Source organism: Paramormyrops kingsleyae, chromosome 10 (assembly GCF_048594095.1).
Source record: "Paramormyrops kingsleyae isolate MSU_618 chromosome 10, PKINGS_0.4, whole genome shotgun sequence".
Classification (NCBI taxonomy): domain Eukaryota; kingdom Metazoa; phylum Chordata; class Actinopteri; order Osteoglossiformes; family Mormyridae; genus Paramormyrops; species Paramormyrops kingsleyae.
In genome coordinates this window covers 33260604-33275721 of record NC_132806.1, presented here as the reverse complement: position 1 = coordinate 33275721, position 15118 = coordinate 33260604, and the positions used below count along the sequence as shown (strand labels likewise).

At 53.2% G+C, this 15118-nt stretch overlaps 1 protein-coding gene across 2 annotated transcripts in view; it reads right to left on the bottom strand.

The window, feature by feature from the left end:
- LOC111833369 (rho GTPase-activating protein 26-like) overlaps window positions 1–14578 on the bottom strand; it is a 41025-nt gene extending 26447 nt beyond the window's left edge. For both annotated transcript variants that reach the window (XM_072717723.1, XM_072717724.1), the window contains exon 1: window positions 13955–14578. In XM_072717723.1, the coding sequence (XP_072573824.1) occupies window positions 13955–14108 (154 nt within the window). In that variant the 5' untranslated portion in view covers window positions 14109–14578. The remainder of the gene's footprint in view (window positions 1–13954) is intronic.
- Between the last annotated feature and the right edge of the window lie 540 nt (window positions 14579–15118).

Sequence of the window (15118 nt, the reverse complement as noted above, 5' to 3'; positions counted from 1 at the left end):
ACTTGATTTTTGTAAAATAAATAATGACACTGTAATATGTCGTGTTGTATTTACCTAATTTTAAGACCTGCTGAGTACCTGATTTTTTTATGGTGCCCCAATACGCAAAACCATTTAATTGAAAGGTGTACTTTTTTTATTCACATGACTGTATACACACACACACACACACACACACCTTCCCCAAACTGTTCCCACAAAGTTGGAAGCATAGAATTGTCCAAAATGACTTGGTATGCTGAAGCATTAAGGGGTTCCCCCCTAGGCCCAGCCCAACCCCTGAAAAACACCCCCATACCATTATCTCCCCTCCACCAAACTTTACAACTGGCACAGTGCAGTCAGGCAGGTAACGTTCTCCTGGCATCTGCCAAACCCAGACTCGTCCATCAGACTGCCAGACAGAGAAGCGTGATTCTTCACTCCTCAGAACATGTTTCCACCGCTCCAGAGTCCAGTGGCAGTCTGCTTCATACCACTGCATCCAGCACTGGGCACTGCGCTTGGTGATGTGAGGCTTGCATGCAGCTGCTCGGCCCTGGAAGCCCATTCCATGAAGCTCCTGGCACACGGGTTTCTTGCTGGGGTTAATGCCAGAGGAAGTCTGGAACTCTGCAGTTACTAAGTCAACAGAGCGCTGGCGGCTTTTACACACTGAGTGCCTCCGCACTCGGTGACCCGCTCTGTTACTTTACCTGATCTGCCACTTTGTGCCTGAGTTTCTGTTTCCTAAACGCTTTTACTTTGCAATAATACCACTTACAGATGACTGTGGAATATCTAACCGGGAAGAAACTGCAAAGGTGGCCTCCTATGACAGCAATTCACTGAGCTCTTCACAATGACCCATTCCTTCACAAATCCTCCATGAGCCTATATACAGACAATGCGAACTTAGCGAAGCATCTTAAAGACAGACACCCTGGTCTTTACAGTCAGAAAAGCTTCCGCTTAAACATCAGTATTAAACAGGCATTGGCGTTACCAGGCCACTGCACACGATACCGTTAGCCATTTAGCTATTACCAAACCGGCCAACAGGCACATCTATCAATTAACTCATCACTAAGGTAGCGGCTATGGCTAATAAAACGTTAATGCTAACATGGGAGCTAGAAGATGTTATCAGTCCTGCCCATGTGTAACATTAATATACAGAGTTAATTTAACAGGATAACAAAATTATTTAAGTTTCTCTTAAAGTCCTAGATTGAACCTGAGAAATGTCGACCAACATCTAGACAGAAATATTACCTGTGGTTTCGGAAATGGAATTTTCCTGGGTATCAGTGTCGAGTTTGAAATTGTAGTATTGTGACAACCTTAATACACACACACACACACACACACACACACACACACAAGTTGGTCTATCTGTCTAAATGGGGACCGTCCATTCATTTCTATGGGAAAAAGCCTAATCCCAGTCACGACACCCTTAACCGCTACCCATCCCTAACCTTAACCACAAGTAACCAACCCAAATACAAGACTTTTGGCACTTTTACTTTTTTGATTGCATTCACAGATTTTTATAAAACTGAGGTTATCCAAATGGGGACCTGAAGCAGTGCTCGTGCCAGGTGATGCGCGGTGATGGCAAGCGTGGCGTTAAAGGGCTGCTGGCAGCTTCCTGTCGCCGGGCCTCAGCCCAGGGCCCGCCCGCCCGCGCATGCCCACCGCCGCCGCAGCAGTTTCAGGTTTTACCGCACATTGCAGACATTTTGGTCCCGAAATGTGATCGATGCAAACACACACGCACACACGCACGCACGCACGCACACACGCGCACACACGCACACACACACACGCACAGGCACGGCATGGTGGGTAAGGCCCTGGGCAGCTCCCCTGTAAGGGCACCGGCAGGTCTGAACGCCCCCGGCCAAAGGCGCCATGTACACACTGACACCCAGGAGATTACGGCCCGAAGCAGGTGACGTGCCAGCGGGGGTGTGGCATCGCGGGGGTGAGAGAGGCACGTCCTCCTTCAAGGTCACCCTCACCCTGTGGGCACGGCGGGCACCCAGATAAAACAACAGTGCCCTCATTGTGCCGCAGGCGCCCGCAGCAGGAGGAGGACATGGCCGATTGATCGGCAGCAGTACCGTGCCCTCTTCTGCCTATCAGATTCCTGAAGCCATCCCACCCCCACACAGATCCAATCAGCACGCCCCAGAAATATCACATTCTCCAATCACGTGCCTGGATGGCTGCCATTCGGCGGGGCTATATCACCAGTAACACTGCACCGAATTATTCCCTCTGCTGGACAGAGAGAGACTAAGGTCCCAGGCAGGGACTGTGCCTCACATTGTTTACCCCTGCGAGGGGGGGGGGGGCATCTAGACCCGGCGAGGCAAAGCCAGAGAGGAGCGATGGAGTGACATGTTTTCAGGTGGAGTAACAGGTGAATCTCCACACAGCCCCCAGCCAGAGTGGCCATAAGCTCAAGCTCGCCACAGATCCGCATCCCGCAGAAGGGCAACTGCACCAGGCTGCGAGCGTGAGAGCGTGTTAGGGTCCGTGTGCAGGCTTCCCGAGTCTGTGCTGCCATTGTTATCTTGCTGCTGGACTCCTGTGTGCATACAGAGGAAGATTAACAGTGACTGCAGCTAAAAATAAGCAAGGCCTTCAATCACCTCCCTGCCCCCCACACTCCACTGGCATCCGACTTCCTAAGAGCCCTGTGCTGACAATAGGGGTCTCGATCCCATCACTATTTCTGGTGGAGGCAGGCACTAAGCTCATACTGCTCCATGCCGAGCCCCCATTGGCCAGGACAGTGATGGAGCCGCAGACACGAGGCTGACGGGATGCAGGAAGCAGCAGGACAAAGGAAGGAGTGATAAGTCATGGTGTAAGCGTGTGCATCCTCACGTGTGATAAATCACCGGGGGCATGCTGCCTCAGCCCGCCTGCGTACGCCTAACACGGACATGTAAGATGTCTGGTCTGGCCAGAAAACCAGCAGATGCCAAAGCGAGCAGCCATGATCCTGCGTCAGAGTCAGATCTAATCATCTGCGCCGCGTGATAGCAGCACACTGTGCCGGAGGGCCGACGCCCCTCTCAGCCGCATCCACACACGCACACACACACGCACACACACACGCACACACATCCATATACACACATCCATATACACACATCCATAAACACATCCTCACACACACACATCCATATACACACACACACACACGCATCCATATACACACGCATCCATATACATACGCACGCCGACCCACATACACAACTGCACATGCACACCTACATACCCCCACACACATACGCAAACCCACATGCACATGAGTGCTGTTCTCCTGGCATTCCCCAGGAGGCATAGGGGGCGCTGCTGAGCTGCTGTGCACACAGCATCAGGCCTGTCCACCCAGGGGCACCTGTCTGGACTGTGGTCACAGAGCCACTAACGTGGACAGGAGCAGCGAAGCTCAGGCTGCCTGTGACGGAGGATTCAGGCTACGAGTGGAGGCTGTGGGCTTGTGCATCTCAGGCTCCATCCAGCCACCCATCCTCCAAATGCACAGCCAGCAGGGAGCCACAGCAAGCAGCTGACAGTCTGTGGCACCATGCTGCAGATGTTCTATCAGTCTGTGGTATCCAGCATCTTTTTTAGTACCGTCATGAGTGGGAGCTTCAGTATGAAGGCAATGGATGCCAAGAGTCATCAAGCTGGTCAAGACGACTGCGTCGCGGCTGGGGGAGGAGCTGGACACTAGAATACTTCCATACTTCCCATTCGTACATTTCCACAGATAGCTGCCTATCTATCTGCACACTCTGCAGCTACAAACAATTTCCTCCGGGATAATAAAAGTTTTCTGGTTCTGATGATACAGGGGCTACCATGGTTTTTGATTTACTAAAGACTAGTGGAATCACGGAGACACCCCCCCTAGGAGAGTCATGCTGGGGACAGGACAGGACGTGACACGGCAGGAGGGACGAGAGGGATCGGGAGTCGCCAGAGATTGCCGGTTAACCTCAGTAGGCGCCAAGGGGACCGAGGGGTCTTGGAGTGCCCCCATCTCGGAAGGGCGAGTTTTCTGGCTGGATGCATCACACACCAGAGCAAAGGAGGAGTCAGTGGCCGAGTCTGTCATCCCCCCTCCTCAGGGGCAGAGACGCTGCGTTTCAACCTATTTCAGGAACGGCCAAGAACACTGCCAGCGCTAACCTCCAGCAGGGGCCCTTAGCCACAATTAGCATGAGTGCGGTGGAAAATCTCATTTCATTACACAAATACACATTGGGAGGAAACACTGACTTACATGTGGGTGGGCGGGGAGGGATGCGGGAGGCAGGCTGGGACAGCGAGAGCGCGGAAACACGCCGCTGGCGTCGGCCACGAGCTTACAGACAAGGGGCAGCTTCGGTCATGAGTGCGCAAACGTGGGGCCGCAAACGTGCAAAAACGGGCTGCGTTGGCAGTGGTGGGCACAGCCAAATGAAAAAGTTGGCTTCAGCAACCGCTACCTCCGTCGTTTAATTCCATAACGCCATACCTATAAACCACAAAAAAAAATTGTGGAAGCTAACGATAACCGTTAACTTTTATTATATGAATTTTTAGGACTTAAACAACTGGGTATCACTGGATTCTGTAGAGTCTTCAGAATAAATCTGCATTGAAATTGTCTTTCTGTGCTATTCTGTTTATGAGATGTTTATATGTGTTTATGGTTTTTGTCGGAAGGTAGCCATTCCACAACTAGCTCATGCTAGCTGGATTTAAACTGGGGTACCTGAAATTACAAACATTTCAGACCACTAAACTTCATTTACTGTGAAAAAAATGTTAGCTTATGCTAAATTTGGTTGTGCTAACTGTAAATCTGCTAACTGGCCCACTAATGGTTTTCAAAGTTAGCGGAAACACTACTCTGCTAACGAAAAGGTTCACTTTGCTAATTTGCAGTTAGCAGAACCCTGCCCACCACTGCATGTCAGCCACATGCATGCAAACACGGAGTACCATCAGCCACGACCGCAGGAACACAGGCCTACGTCGGCCATGAAAACATCACAGCACATTAAGGACATGGAGAGGGAGGCAGCACTGTATGGTTGAGGGTCCAGGCATTCATCCTCAGTGCCTCGCGAACCACTGCCCCAGGGCCGTCTTAGGGGCCACACTGCTCGCGGACCACTGCCCCAGGGCCGTCTTAGGGGCCACACTGCTCGCGGACCACTGCCCCAGGGCCGTCTTAGGGGCCACACTGCTCGCGGACCACTGCCCCAGGGCCGTCTTAGGGGCCACACTGCTCGCGGACCACTGCCCCAGGGCCGTCTTAGGGGCCACACTGCTCGCGGACCACTGCCCCAGGGCCGTCTTAGGGGCCACACTGCTCGCGGACCACTGCCCCAGGGCCGTCTTAGGGGCCACACTGCTCGCGGACCACTGCCCCAGGGCCGTCTTAGGGCCACACTGCTCGCGGACCACTGCCCCAGGGCCGTCTTAGGGGCCACACTGCTCGCGGACCACTGTCCCAGGGCCGTCTTAGGGCCACACTGCTCACGGACCACTGTCCCAGGGCCGTCTTAGGGCCACACTGCTCACGGACCACTGCCCCAGGGCCGTCTTAGGGGCCACACTGCTCGCGGACCACTGCCCCAGGGCCGTCTTAGGGGCCACACTGCTCGCGGACCACTGCCCCAGGGCCGTCTTAGGGCCACACTGCTCGCGGACCACTGTCCCAGGGCCGTCTTAGGGCCACACTGCTCACGGACCACTGCCCCAGGGCCGTCTTAGGGGCACCCTGCTTCAAGCGCCCGAGCAGAGATGGTGAAGCAGATTGGGGGGGGAATGGGTGGCGCTCAAAGGACAGGAAATGTGACAGTCCTACAAGGATGAGAGAGACAGGCCACTTTGGAAGGAGGCCCAGAGGGCTTCTCAGAGGGATGGAACAGCACCTCCCGCTGGGGTGCAGCACTGAGATGAGCAGAGGCGAGGAGGGAACAAGCCCCCCGCCCAGGTCCAGCAGCTGCGGCCCCCTCACAAAGACTGAAAAGCCTGCGGAAGGTGGCCGGATCCGGGGCTCTGGACCGCGTCCGCGCAGCAGTCACTGAATTCCCGCTCGGCCCGGAAACCGAGCTGGAAAAGTGCTGCCTAGAGTCTCAGAGCTGCGGGGGTGCAGAGGGGATGAGTCCGCGGAGGCTTTGGGGGCCAGAGTCACAGCAAAGCAACAGCACTGCACGCCACCCCAACAGGCCGGCTTTGTGCGGCCTCCCCGCTGGCCCCCTTCACGCAGTGGGGGGGGGGGCTGCCCCGTGTCTTAGCAACTGTCACAAAGCGGTCAAGCAGCCAGCGGCACTCTGGGGGGGCGGAGGGGGAGGGAATTCTTAAAAAGGGTTTTACTGAGGGCCTGCAGGGGCCTGACCAGCATCCACGTTCCGATAAACCCCCCCCCCGCACTCGCCCCCTCCCCACCCAGCACGTGCTGTTCCTGCTGCCCTCCCCGCTAAAAATGTAAAATGATAACGTGACGCCGTCTGACAAGCTAAGCGAACGCCCAGGGATCAGGTCCTGCTGGGTGTCTAAGGGGTAACTACACCAACGCCGCCCTAAAAGGGTCACCCTGCAACAGCCCACATTCACGGCCCTCCATAACGCCAATACAGACACGCCCCAGTATTTAAAAGCCTAAAAGCCTGTCAGCGTTTCCCTCTGCCAATCAGAGGAGGCCGCAATACCCATTAACTTCACTTTTTCCCGCAAACAAGCAATAAAAAAAAAAGGAACAACTTTGGTCGGTGATCTAAAAATATATTCCCCTATAAAATGCTTTTCACAACAGGGCAGCGATTCGGATCAGAGACTGAAGCCCTTAGAACAGGGATGTCAAACTCCAGTCCTGGGGGGCCGGAGCCCTGTGTAGCTTATTTGTGGTGGAACAGGGAAAGAACTGATTCAGCTCAACAGCTGTGTGGTAATTAGCACAAGGAGGTGAATCAGGTGTGTTAAATGAGGGGAAACCCAAAAATGTGCAGGACTCCGGCCCCCCAGGACTGGAGTCTGACACTGTGCCTTAGAGGAAGCGTCTGCACAGAACCAACCAGGCCCAGGTGGATCCTCAGTCCCCAGGGATGATTGACAAGGAAACGGGGAAATTCTGCTCTTCTGCCTGAGACCCAAATCACTCTAATGCCCTGAGGGATTACAGCCCAATGGGCTCAGATTAGCTCCAGTGAAAATGAGGCTTGGAAAGCCTCCCATCCATCCATCCATCCATCCATCACGGCTTACCCAGCTCAAGGTGCCATCAACGAGAAAACATTGAGCACAAGACAGGGGCCACACTGGACGGGACACATGCACTCACATGGGCTGATTGAGGCATGCATACTGCAGAGTGGGGTCAGGATTCGAGCCCAACCCCTAATGGCAAGTGCAAGATCTCCACAGAGCCACTATGCCCTCAGGCTGAGATTACCGGGCCACACAGCAACACTAAGTTTAAAAGGACCAAGAGGGGAAAAAGGGTGTCCATCTTATTTTCTTCTGATGCCTGCACATCCAATATTATCATCTCCCCTAAAACCAGTTCAGACAACCCTTAAACAGCATTCTGTGGCAGCCCAATTCCATGGCCCAATGAGAAGCAACGGAGTTCCAAACTCCTGACCCCGATGCGGAAGCAGGATCACGTAGCGGAGATCTCAGGGTCAGCAGGTTCATCCCGTCTTTGTGAGCACACCACATCTGAAGATGGTGACACCTACCGTCTCCTAGAGGGGGGCAAGGCAGAGACGACCTGAGAGGATGATGATCTCACACGGTCCTGCGGCAGGAAACTGCAGCTCTCTGCAGCGGCTAAAACCTCATTAAACCTGCGAGTGCCGGCGGTTTGAGGAAGAAAGCAGAGACTGTATCCAATGGCAGACAAGAAAGCAGAGACTGTATCCAATGGCAAACAAGAAAACAGAGACTGTATCCAATGGCAGACAAGAAAGCAGAGACTGTATCCAATGGCAGCCGGGATGCCAGGTCCAGCAGGGTCCAGCAGACTGCAGGCGGGGGGCCGACATGGGGGCGGAAACGAACAGGAGCACAGATGCATCCGTCAGCCGTGTGTCTGACAGCGTGACGGCACAACCCGCTCAACCCAGAGGATCGGGAGCGGCAGGAACTCAATGTGGCACCTCCTGGCCCCAGGAAACGGGAGGCGGGCCAGCCTGGAGGAATGGGGGAGGGGCTCTCGGACGGACGGCCCTGGCCTGTCCCTCACACCCAACATCCCGAAGCCCCCGCCACGGCCGCGGAGGCCAGGTCACAGGAAGAGTACTGCAGACACAGCTCATTCCTCTGGGCGGGAAGCGGGCTTCCAGGAGGAAGGAAGCTGTCCAAACGCCATGTCACCCAGCAGGAGACTGAAGCATGGAGCAGGTCACTCACTACGGAGTCATCGCCATCTTGATCAGAACCCCAGACAGCCACGCCCCAGATTCCCCGCTCGCAACCAGTGGCGGGCAGAGGGGACAGCAGCATGAATAATAGAATAATAACCTCCCTGACATTTACAACCTGCACTATGCTTGCAAATTCGCACCCCTAGTTGAGCACAGTGTGACTTGATAGGGGACTCATCCCCAGACTCCCTGCCTTACACACTTACAGCAGCACATTTTTGGTGTGAAATCCAAGCGGGATCATCAACCGGGTGAGCGGATTCCCCCAGCCTCTCAGCCCTGACCCAGGGACCGTCTGCTGGGTGTCACCCAGTAGCCTACCGGCAAACCTGCCCAATCAGGCATCACGTGAGCGTTCAGGGGCCGATTCACCCTGAGGGAGCAGCTAAGCCACACTGTCCAACAGGAGGCGGCACAGGCAAACCAGATCGACCAGCTGTTAAAGAATAACCTCCAGTGAATGGCAGTGCCACGCCACTACGCCCTGCGTACATAAACGCGTCACCCTCGGTGAGCCAGACCGCAGGAATCTGAGGAAAGCGAAGATAACTTGCTGGGGCTTGCAGGCTCTGGTCGGCAGCCTGTGCTTCTGCCAGACAGCGAGCTGACGAAACGCAGGAATCCTGCGAAGGGAGCGACACAGGAGCGAAGGTGCGGATCTGCAGCAGGCAGGGGCTGTAAACAGGGCTACTTACGTCATCTTATGGGAAGGAACAGAGCCCAGAACAAGATCAGCAAAAGAGAGCTCCCATGAATGACCTCCGGCTCAGGCTGCCGCACATCTGTCACGGGTCGCTCTGGGTGAAAATCACACACGTGGACATGGAGCAGGCAAAGACTGTGAGCTCAGTGCTGCCTGCAGCTTAAAGCTAGCAGATACGCATTCCTCCGACGGCACACGTCTGCCGGCGCTCCCCACAGGCACGTTTACACACCCCTCCCAATCCCGCCAGTGCTCACGCACGCCTGGGTTTCATTACAGCCACCTGGGACCATGGAACACTCACGCAAGAAGGTATCGGTGTCACTCACAGGGGCCAGACCAGCGTCCTGAGGAGCTCAAGCCCAGGGAACGTTCCGGGGGCGATCCAGCTGGCAGAGCAGTGGGCGAAGGAGGACTGGGAAGCTGCTGCTTTCAGAAGAGGCTTGATGCTTTACTCTGAAGCGAGCAAGTGTCCGCACACTTAAAGATTCAATGCAGACGTTAAGGAAAAGCCCAGCTAAGCAGGACAAAGATGCAGAGCAGCAAAGCCAGGTGCAGCATTCCAGAAGCCCTGCTACAACCCAAAGTGTGTAAGACACCCCACAGCAGCCTTTACTGGTAGCCGAGGGAGATTCACGACTGCAGAAGCTGGTCAGGGTTTCCCTGAGTCAGGAAGACAGCTGCAGAAGCTGGTCGGGGACAACCTGAGCCAGGAAAAGGGCTGCAGGCCTGGAAGCCAGGAAGACACTAGAGAAATTAGCCAAGAACACCCAGAGCCAGGGAGGTGGGTGCAGAAGCTGGTAGAGGACACCCAGAACCTGGAGAACATGTGGGATCTGTATGTCAAGGGTGCTCTCAAATTCCATGGGGTGTGGAGGGCAACTCATTTATCTATAAGGTGTGAGACTTTCACCCCTCCTCCATCAGTACGAGTGCTTTTAACAACACAGACCTGCTTTCCAATCAAAACAGAAGATGTGTCTTAAAATAAGGGAGACGGGAGCCAAGTTAATCACAGTAAACGCTCAGAGCAGAAGACCAGCAAATGAAAGTCTGCAGCTGAAGGTCATCAAGGGCCTGCTAGCGGGAACTCCCAACTGAACCGTAAAATGCAGGACGGCTCCCAATCAGGACGGTCACCATGCCAGGGAGATATGGCAACTCGGTCACACAGGGGAGACCACCGGTCTGCCCACCCTCCCCTGGAGCCCCCAGTGGCCTGACCCCTACCGGCCCCTATCTGTTCACCGGGCTGGAGAAGGGGGAAGCACCGCCCCCCATTTGGAGCTCGAGCTTGCCACGTTAACAGGCAGACGACTCGAGGCGGCCAGCAGCTGCCTCAAAGGTGCAGTGGGACGGCTTCCCGGATCAGGAGACGTTGAACCAGGCCCAGGAAGCAGCACGGCCCCCCCGATCCCTTCGAGTATTTCATTCTTTCCATTCCCTCCACTCACTCCCTTTCCCAGCCTGCTCTCTCATCTGGCTCCATTAAGGTGAACCTGAGCCCCACCTGAAGAGGACGCGAGGAGGGATGAGCAGCGTCTCCGGAGCCACGTCAAGCCAGACGCTTAACGGCTTCTTCTCCGTGCGAAGCCCGGCCGGCTGGAAGCTAGAGGCTGCCACCAGTGGCACACGGAAACAGGGGCAAACGGAAGCAGCCACACGACCCGCATCACTTTTATGAGACTGAAATGGGACACTTGGAATGGAGCAACTAGCCGATAAAAGAAAAGCTTAGAAAATCTTAATTATTAACAGGTCGAAGGGCCAGAGCCACCCTGGGCTTAGTGACATTTACTCTGTGTATCGAGACGCAGGCACAGAGACGCAGGCACAGAGACGCAGGCACAGAGACGCAGGCACAGAGACGCAGGCACAGAGACGCAGGCACAGAGACGCAGGCACAGAGACGCAGGCACAGAGACGCAGGCACAGCCTCACATGGCGGCCTTGTACAGAACCCACTCCCTGCCTTTCATTCCCTTCAACCGGCCCAGTTCAGTCTCATCCACCTCAAAGACACATTTTTAAAAGCCACAAGTGTATAAATTCTGCTGAGTCTGCAAACGCTGCACCCAAACCAATTCATTCTTAGTGGAATCCTCCTTAAGCTTTGGGAAAGAACGTTTAGGGGATATAAACGCTGGAATTATATTCACTCGAAGGACAACAAAGCAGCAATTAAACATCAGGAACGTCTCGAAAAACGGAGAAAGAGAAAAGCAGTCATACAACAACACAGCAGTGATACAAAGCCAAACACAAAGACAATGACAAGGTGGGAAGGGGCAATATTGAATTTCCCCCAGGTCATCTTCCCTACCCTTTCACAGAAACGAGACATTCGAAGAGCTGGCCTGATTTTACACAATACAGTCCCAGAAGACAGAGGGGATTCTGGGAAAAAGCATCGACACTGGGATGGGAGGGTTACAGCCATTACCGCTTGTAACTTGAGTACCTCCATTCATCGGCTGAATCTCCCAGAAGGAAACGTGCCGCCGCCGCCACCCCCCCGCAGAAAACCCGCCCCGGAGCTGCTTCTGCAGGCTGGCCTGTTGTAGCCTGCACTTCTGGAGAAAGCATGACAGACTGGCGGAACTGGAGACACGATCCGGCATGTGCTGTCAGAATGACAGCGCCCTGTCCCCGTTCAGGTGACCAGATGGGGGGCTGCGACCCAAAGGGTATAGGAGAGCAAACAACCTCTAAGATTAACCCACTGCAACCTTCAGGGTCTCTGCCAGTAACATCCTGAGGAGACCAGTAACAATGAAAAGCATGGACTTCTAAATAGTTTCTCCCCAATTTGCCCCTTTAAACAACCATTTCAAATAATGACTAATTCAACATCCCTCGCCCTTGAGCAATTAAATAACATTTAAATTAATGAATCCATTTAAAAGGTAACAGCTGTTGCAGGTCCTTGAAAAACATTGATAAGAGTCAGATCACGTCAAAGCCCAGCTGACTGCAATGCCTCTACACAGTGAAGAAAAAGCCTCAACTTCATCTTCTGTTATCTACGGAAAATAATTTGAAAAGCTACCTGTGGGATAGAGTTGCAGAATTTTCTGGAAAGGATCTTTACATGGAATAGCGTATAGATGATGGTAGGATTCAGACTGTGACACTCTCGACTGGAGATCATCTTGTCTGGTTTAGCTGAAGGAAGCCACTGAACTGCACACTGCACTCTCCAGTGAAATCGGAAGAGCTCCAGAAGACTTGGACTGGCCGGCAAGCAGAGAACGTATTAATTTTAATTAAAAACTTTGGCATCAACACCAGAACTCTTTAACGAAATGATTAAATAAAGATGCATCAAAAACAGACTTCAAGCAATTCAAGCTAGCTTCACTGGTATTGGTCTAACCATAAACTAGAAGGCATAGACCTAATTAACCCCCCACTCCAGTATCTACAAGTTGAGGCTGTAATCAGCATTAGCCTCGTCACCTAAACCTGGTCCAGTACCTCCCAGTCTGCACACCCATCTGACCTGATTCTATGTGGGTCAGTATTTCAGCAGACTGGTATAGTTTGTTACAGCTCACTTACGATGACTACAATGACTATCCTCACACAACACCCAGCTCCCGTTGTGAAATCAAAGCCAGTACACACCTTCTCTCATAGTTTGAAGTCACACTGGACCTTATCTCACAGAACTAAACCATTTCAGAATTAAACTAGACAACCGTTATTTTTTTTTTGCAGCGACAATGTAAACTGTAATTTTGGGGGAATTTGTGTAATTACCATGATTTGAAGCTTGTGGTTCGAGGTCCAGCCTTGCATCCTGACTTCTAATGACAGGTTGTGTCGGGTTCACACAACAGACATGACGGACCACAGGGGAAGTATGAAATTATCTCTCAATACTAGAAGGCAGATGAAGGTCACAGGCTTGTCCAGCAACCAAGATGTGCCGAACGTGAAATTAGCTCTCAGTTCATTTCGAACAATGTCTGTTCCTCATGCTTAACTTGAAACAGGTTTGGCGTGTTGCATCCAATGAGTTTCATCACTCCTTTTAGATGGAACTGGTCAACTTTGGCTGCACGCCACGCTTATGCTGAATTTCCAAACTCACCAACATGCCCAAACAGTTACCCTGCCAAGCGAAAAATTAGCCCACTTATCAACAACCTCTGTGGGATCCAGGATTCAGAGTGGCTGAACCACCATGCTGAAGAAATTCAAAGCAGAATTTAAAACGCGCAAAATAGCAGCCAGAAATCTCTGTGATTGGTGTCGAAGGGGCTCTGAGCGCAAACATCTACCGCGAGGAATCTACTGCAGGCAAAGGCATTTAATCAGCTTTTAGATTAGAAAGTGTGCATGCAGCTGAACCCACTCTAACCTACTACCAGAACAACATCTTTAAATAAAAATAAAACCAAGAATAACGCACGTGACCAAACCCTGTTCCGGCAATAATAAAATATATTCACTGGACATAGAGAAACAGCATGTTGAGACCCCGTATGTGTCCTGGTCCAACTGGAACCGGGTCCATCTCCTCACACCGAGCCGCTGCGGCAGGACACTGTGACCTTGAGTTAAGAGCTCAAAGGGTTCTGATCCAGAAATTATATCCATTAGCCCTCAATGGACGACATCACACCTGCCATCTATGTGACTGGACACCGGCATTAATTAAGTAATCAATTAGATATCTGTCTGAATGATTAAAGGATGGACCAGCGGTCTGACTGCCAGCTGCCGGACCGCGCGGAAGCGACAAGGGGCGGGTATTGGCCGTCAGAACAGCGCCTCCCGGTTCGGTTCGGCGCGGCTCGGCTGGCTAAAGGCTTACTTCTCAGCGCCTGAATGAGCGCCTTGCCGTCCTTGATGAGCTCTTTGATGAACTTGTTCGTCCTGTCCAGCTCCAGCTCATGAGACTTCAGCCTGTCGCGGAACTGGGGGCTGTCCAGGTAGCAGTCGCTAAACTCCAGGGCGGGCAGCCCCATGTCTGCGCCGGGACCAAAGCCGCAGCAGCCGCCGGGCGTGAGCAAATCCTTCAGGGGAGTCGCTACTCGCGAGCCAGCTGGTCAGTATCCAAACTACCGGGAGGAGAGAAGAAAAGAAACGCCGCCCCCCGCTGACTGCTTAACCCTCAAGGCGACCGCAGAATGTCCGCTGGCGAACCGGGTACCGCTGCTTACGCTGCCGGGCGAAGCACCGCCGGCTCTCCGGCTGGGGTGGGTACGCGACTCGCTACGGCTGGCGCGGCTCCAAGCCCACCTATGCCATGTTTAATCCATACACAGCGCCGTAAGCACGGCAGTCCTGCGACAGGGATGTGCGGACGCCGTCATCCTGCAGGGAGCGAAGCGAACGGGCTACAACACAGAGCGACGGACACGGATTCCTTCCGCGGCTCTTTAACCGCGGCCGCGCGATCCAGACGCAGGCTCAGCACCAACCTACCCTGAATCAGGACATCATATGACTGACAGCTAGACGGGCCAATGTCAGTGCAGCATCCCGGCGCCCTCTGCCCAGTGAGGTCCATCCGCGTCCGCTGGTTGGTTGGCTGTATACTGAAGAAAGATGATGTCATGCTTGGGCGGGGAGTCTAAATCCGAAGCGAATTCGTTTCACACAGATGCGCCTTTCCTGGCCGTATTCCTTTACGTTCTATTCAGTCTAGGGGCTTTGAGAAGGTAAAACGTCATGTGAAAATTCGGACACAGTTGTAAGGCGTCACACTCAGAAAGAGTATTAATGTGATTGATTAGTCTACGTATCCATCCATCTAACAATCGCTTACCTTGATCAGGATCATGGGAGGCCTAGAGCCAATCCCAGGCAGCACATGGCACAGACTGGGGTTCACCATGGACGGGATGGCAGTCGATCGCAGGGCACATCAAACCCATATAACCTGAAGTGTTTTTCTGAAATATCCACATATACAAATGGGGAGAAACAAGAGCATAAGCTAAGTGAATTAATGTAATGCATGACAATAAAAAAT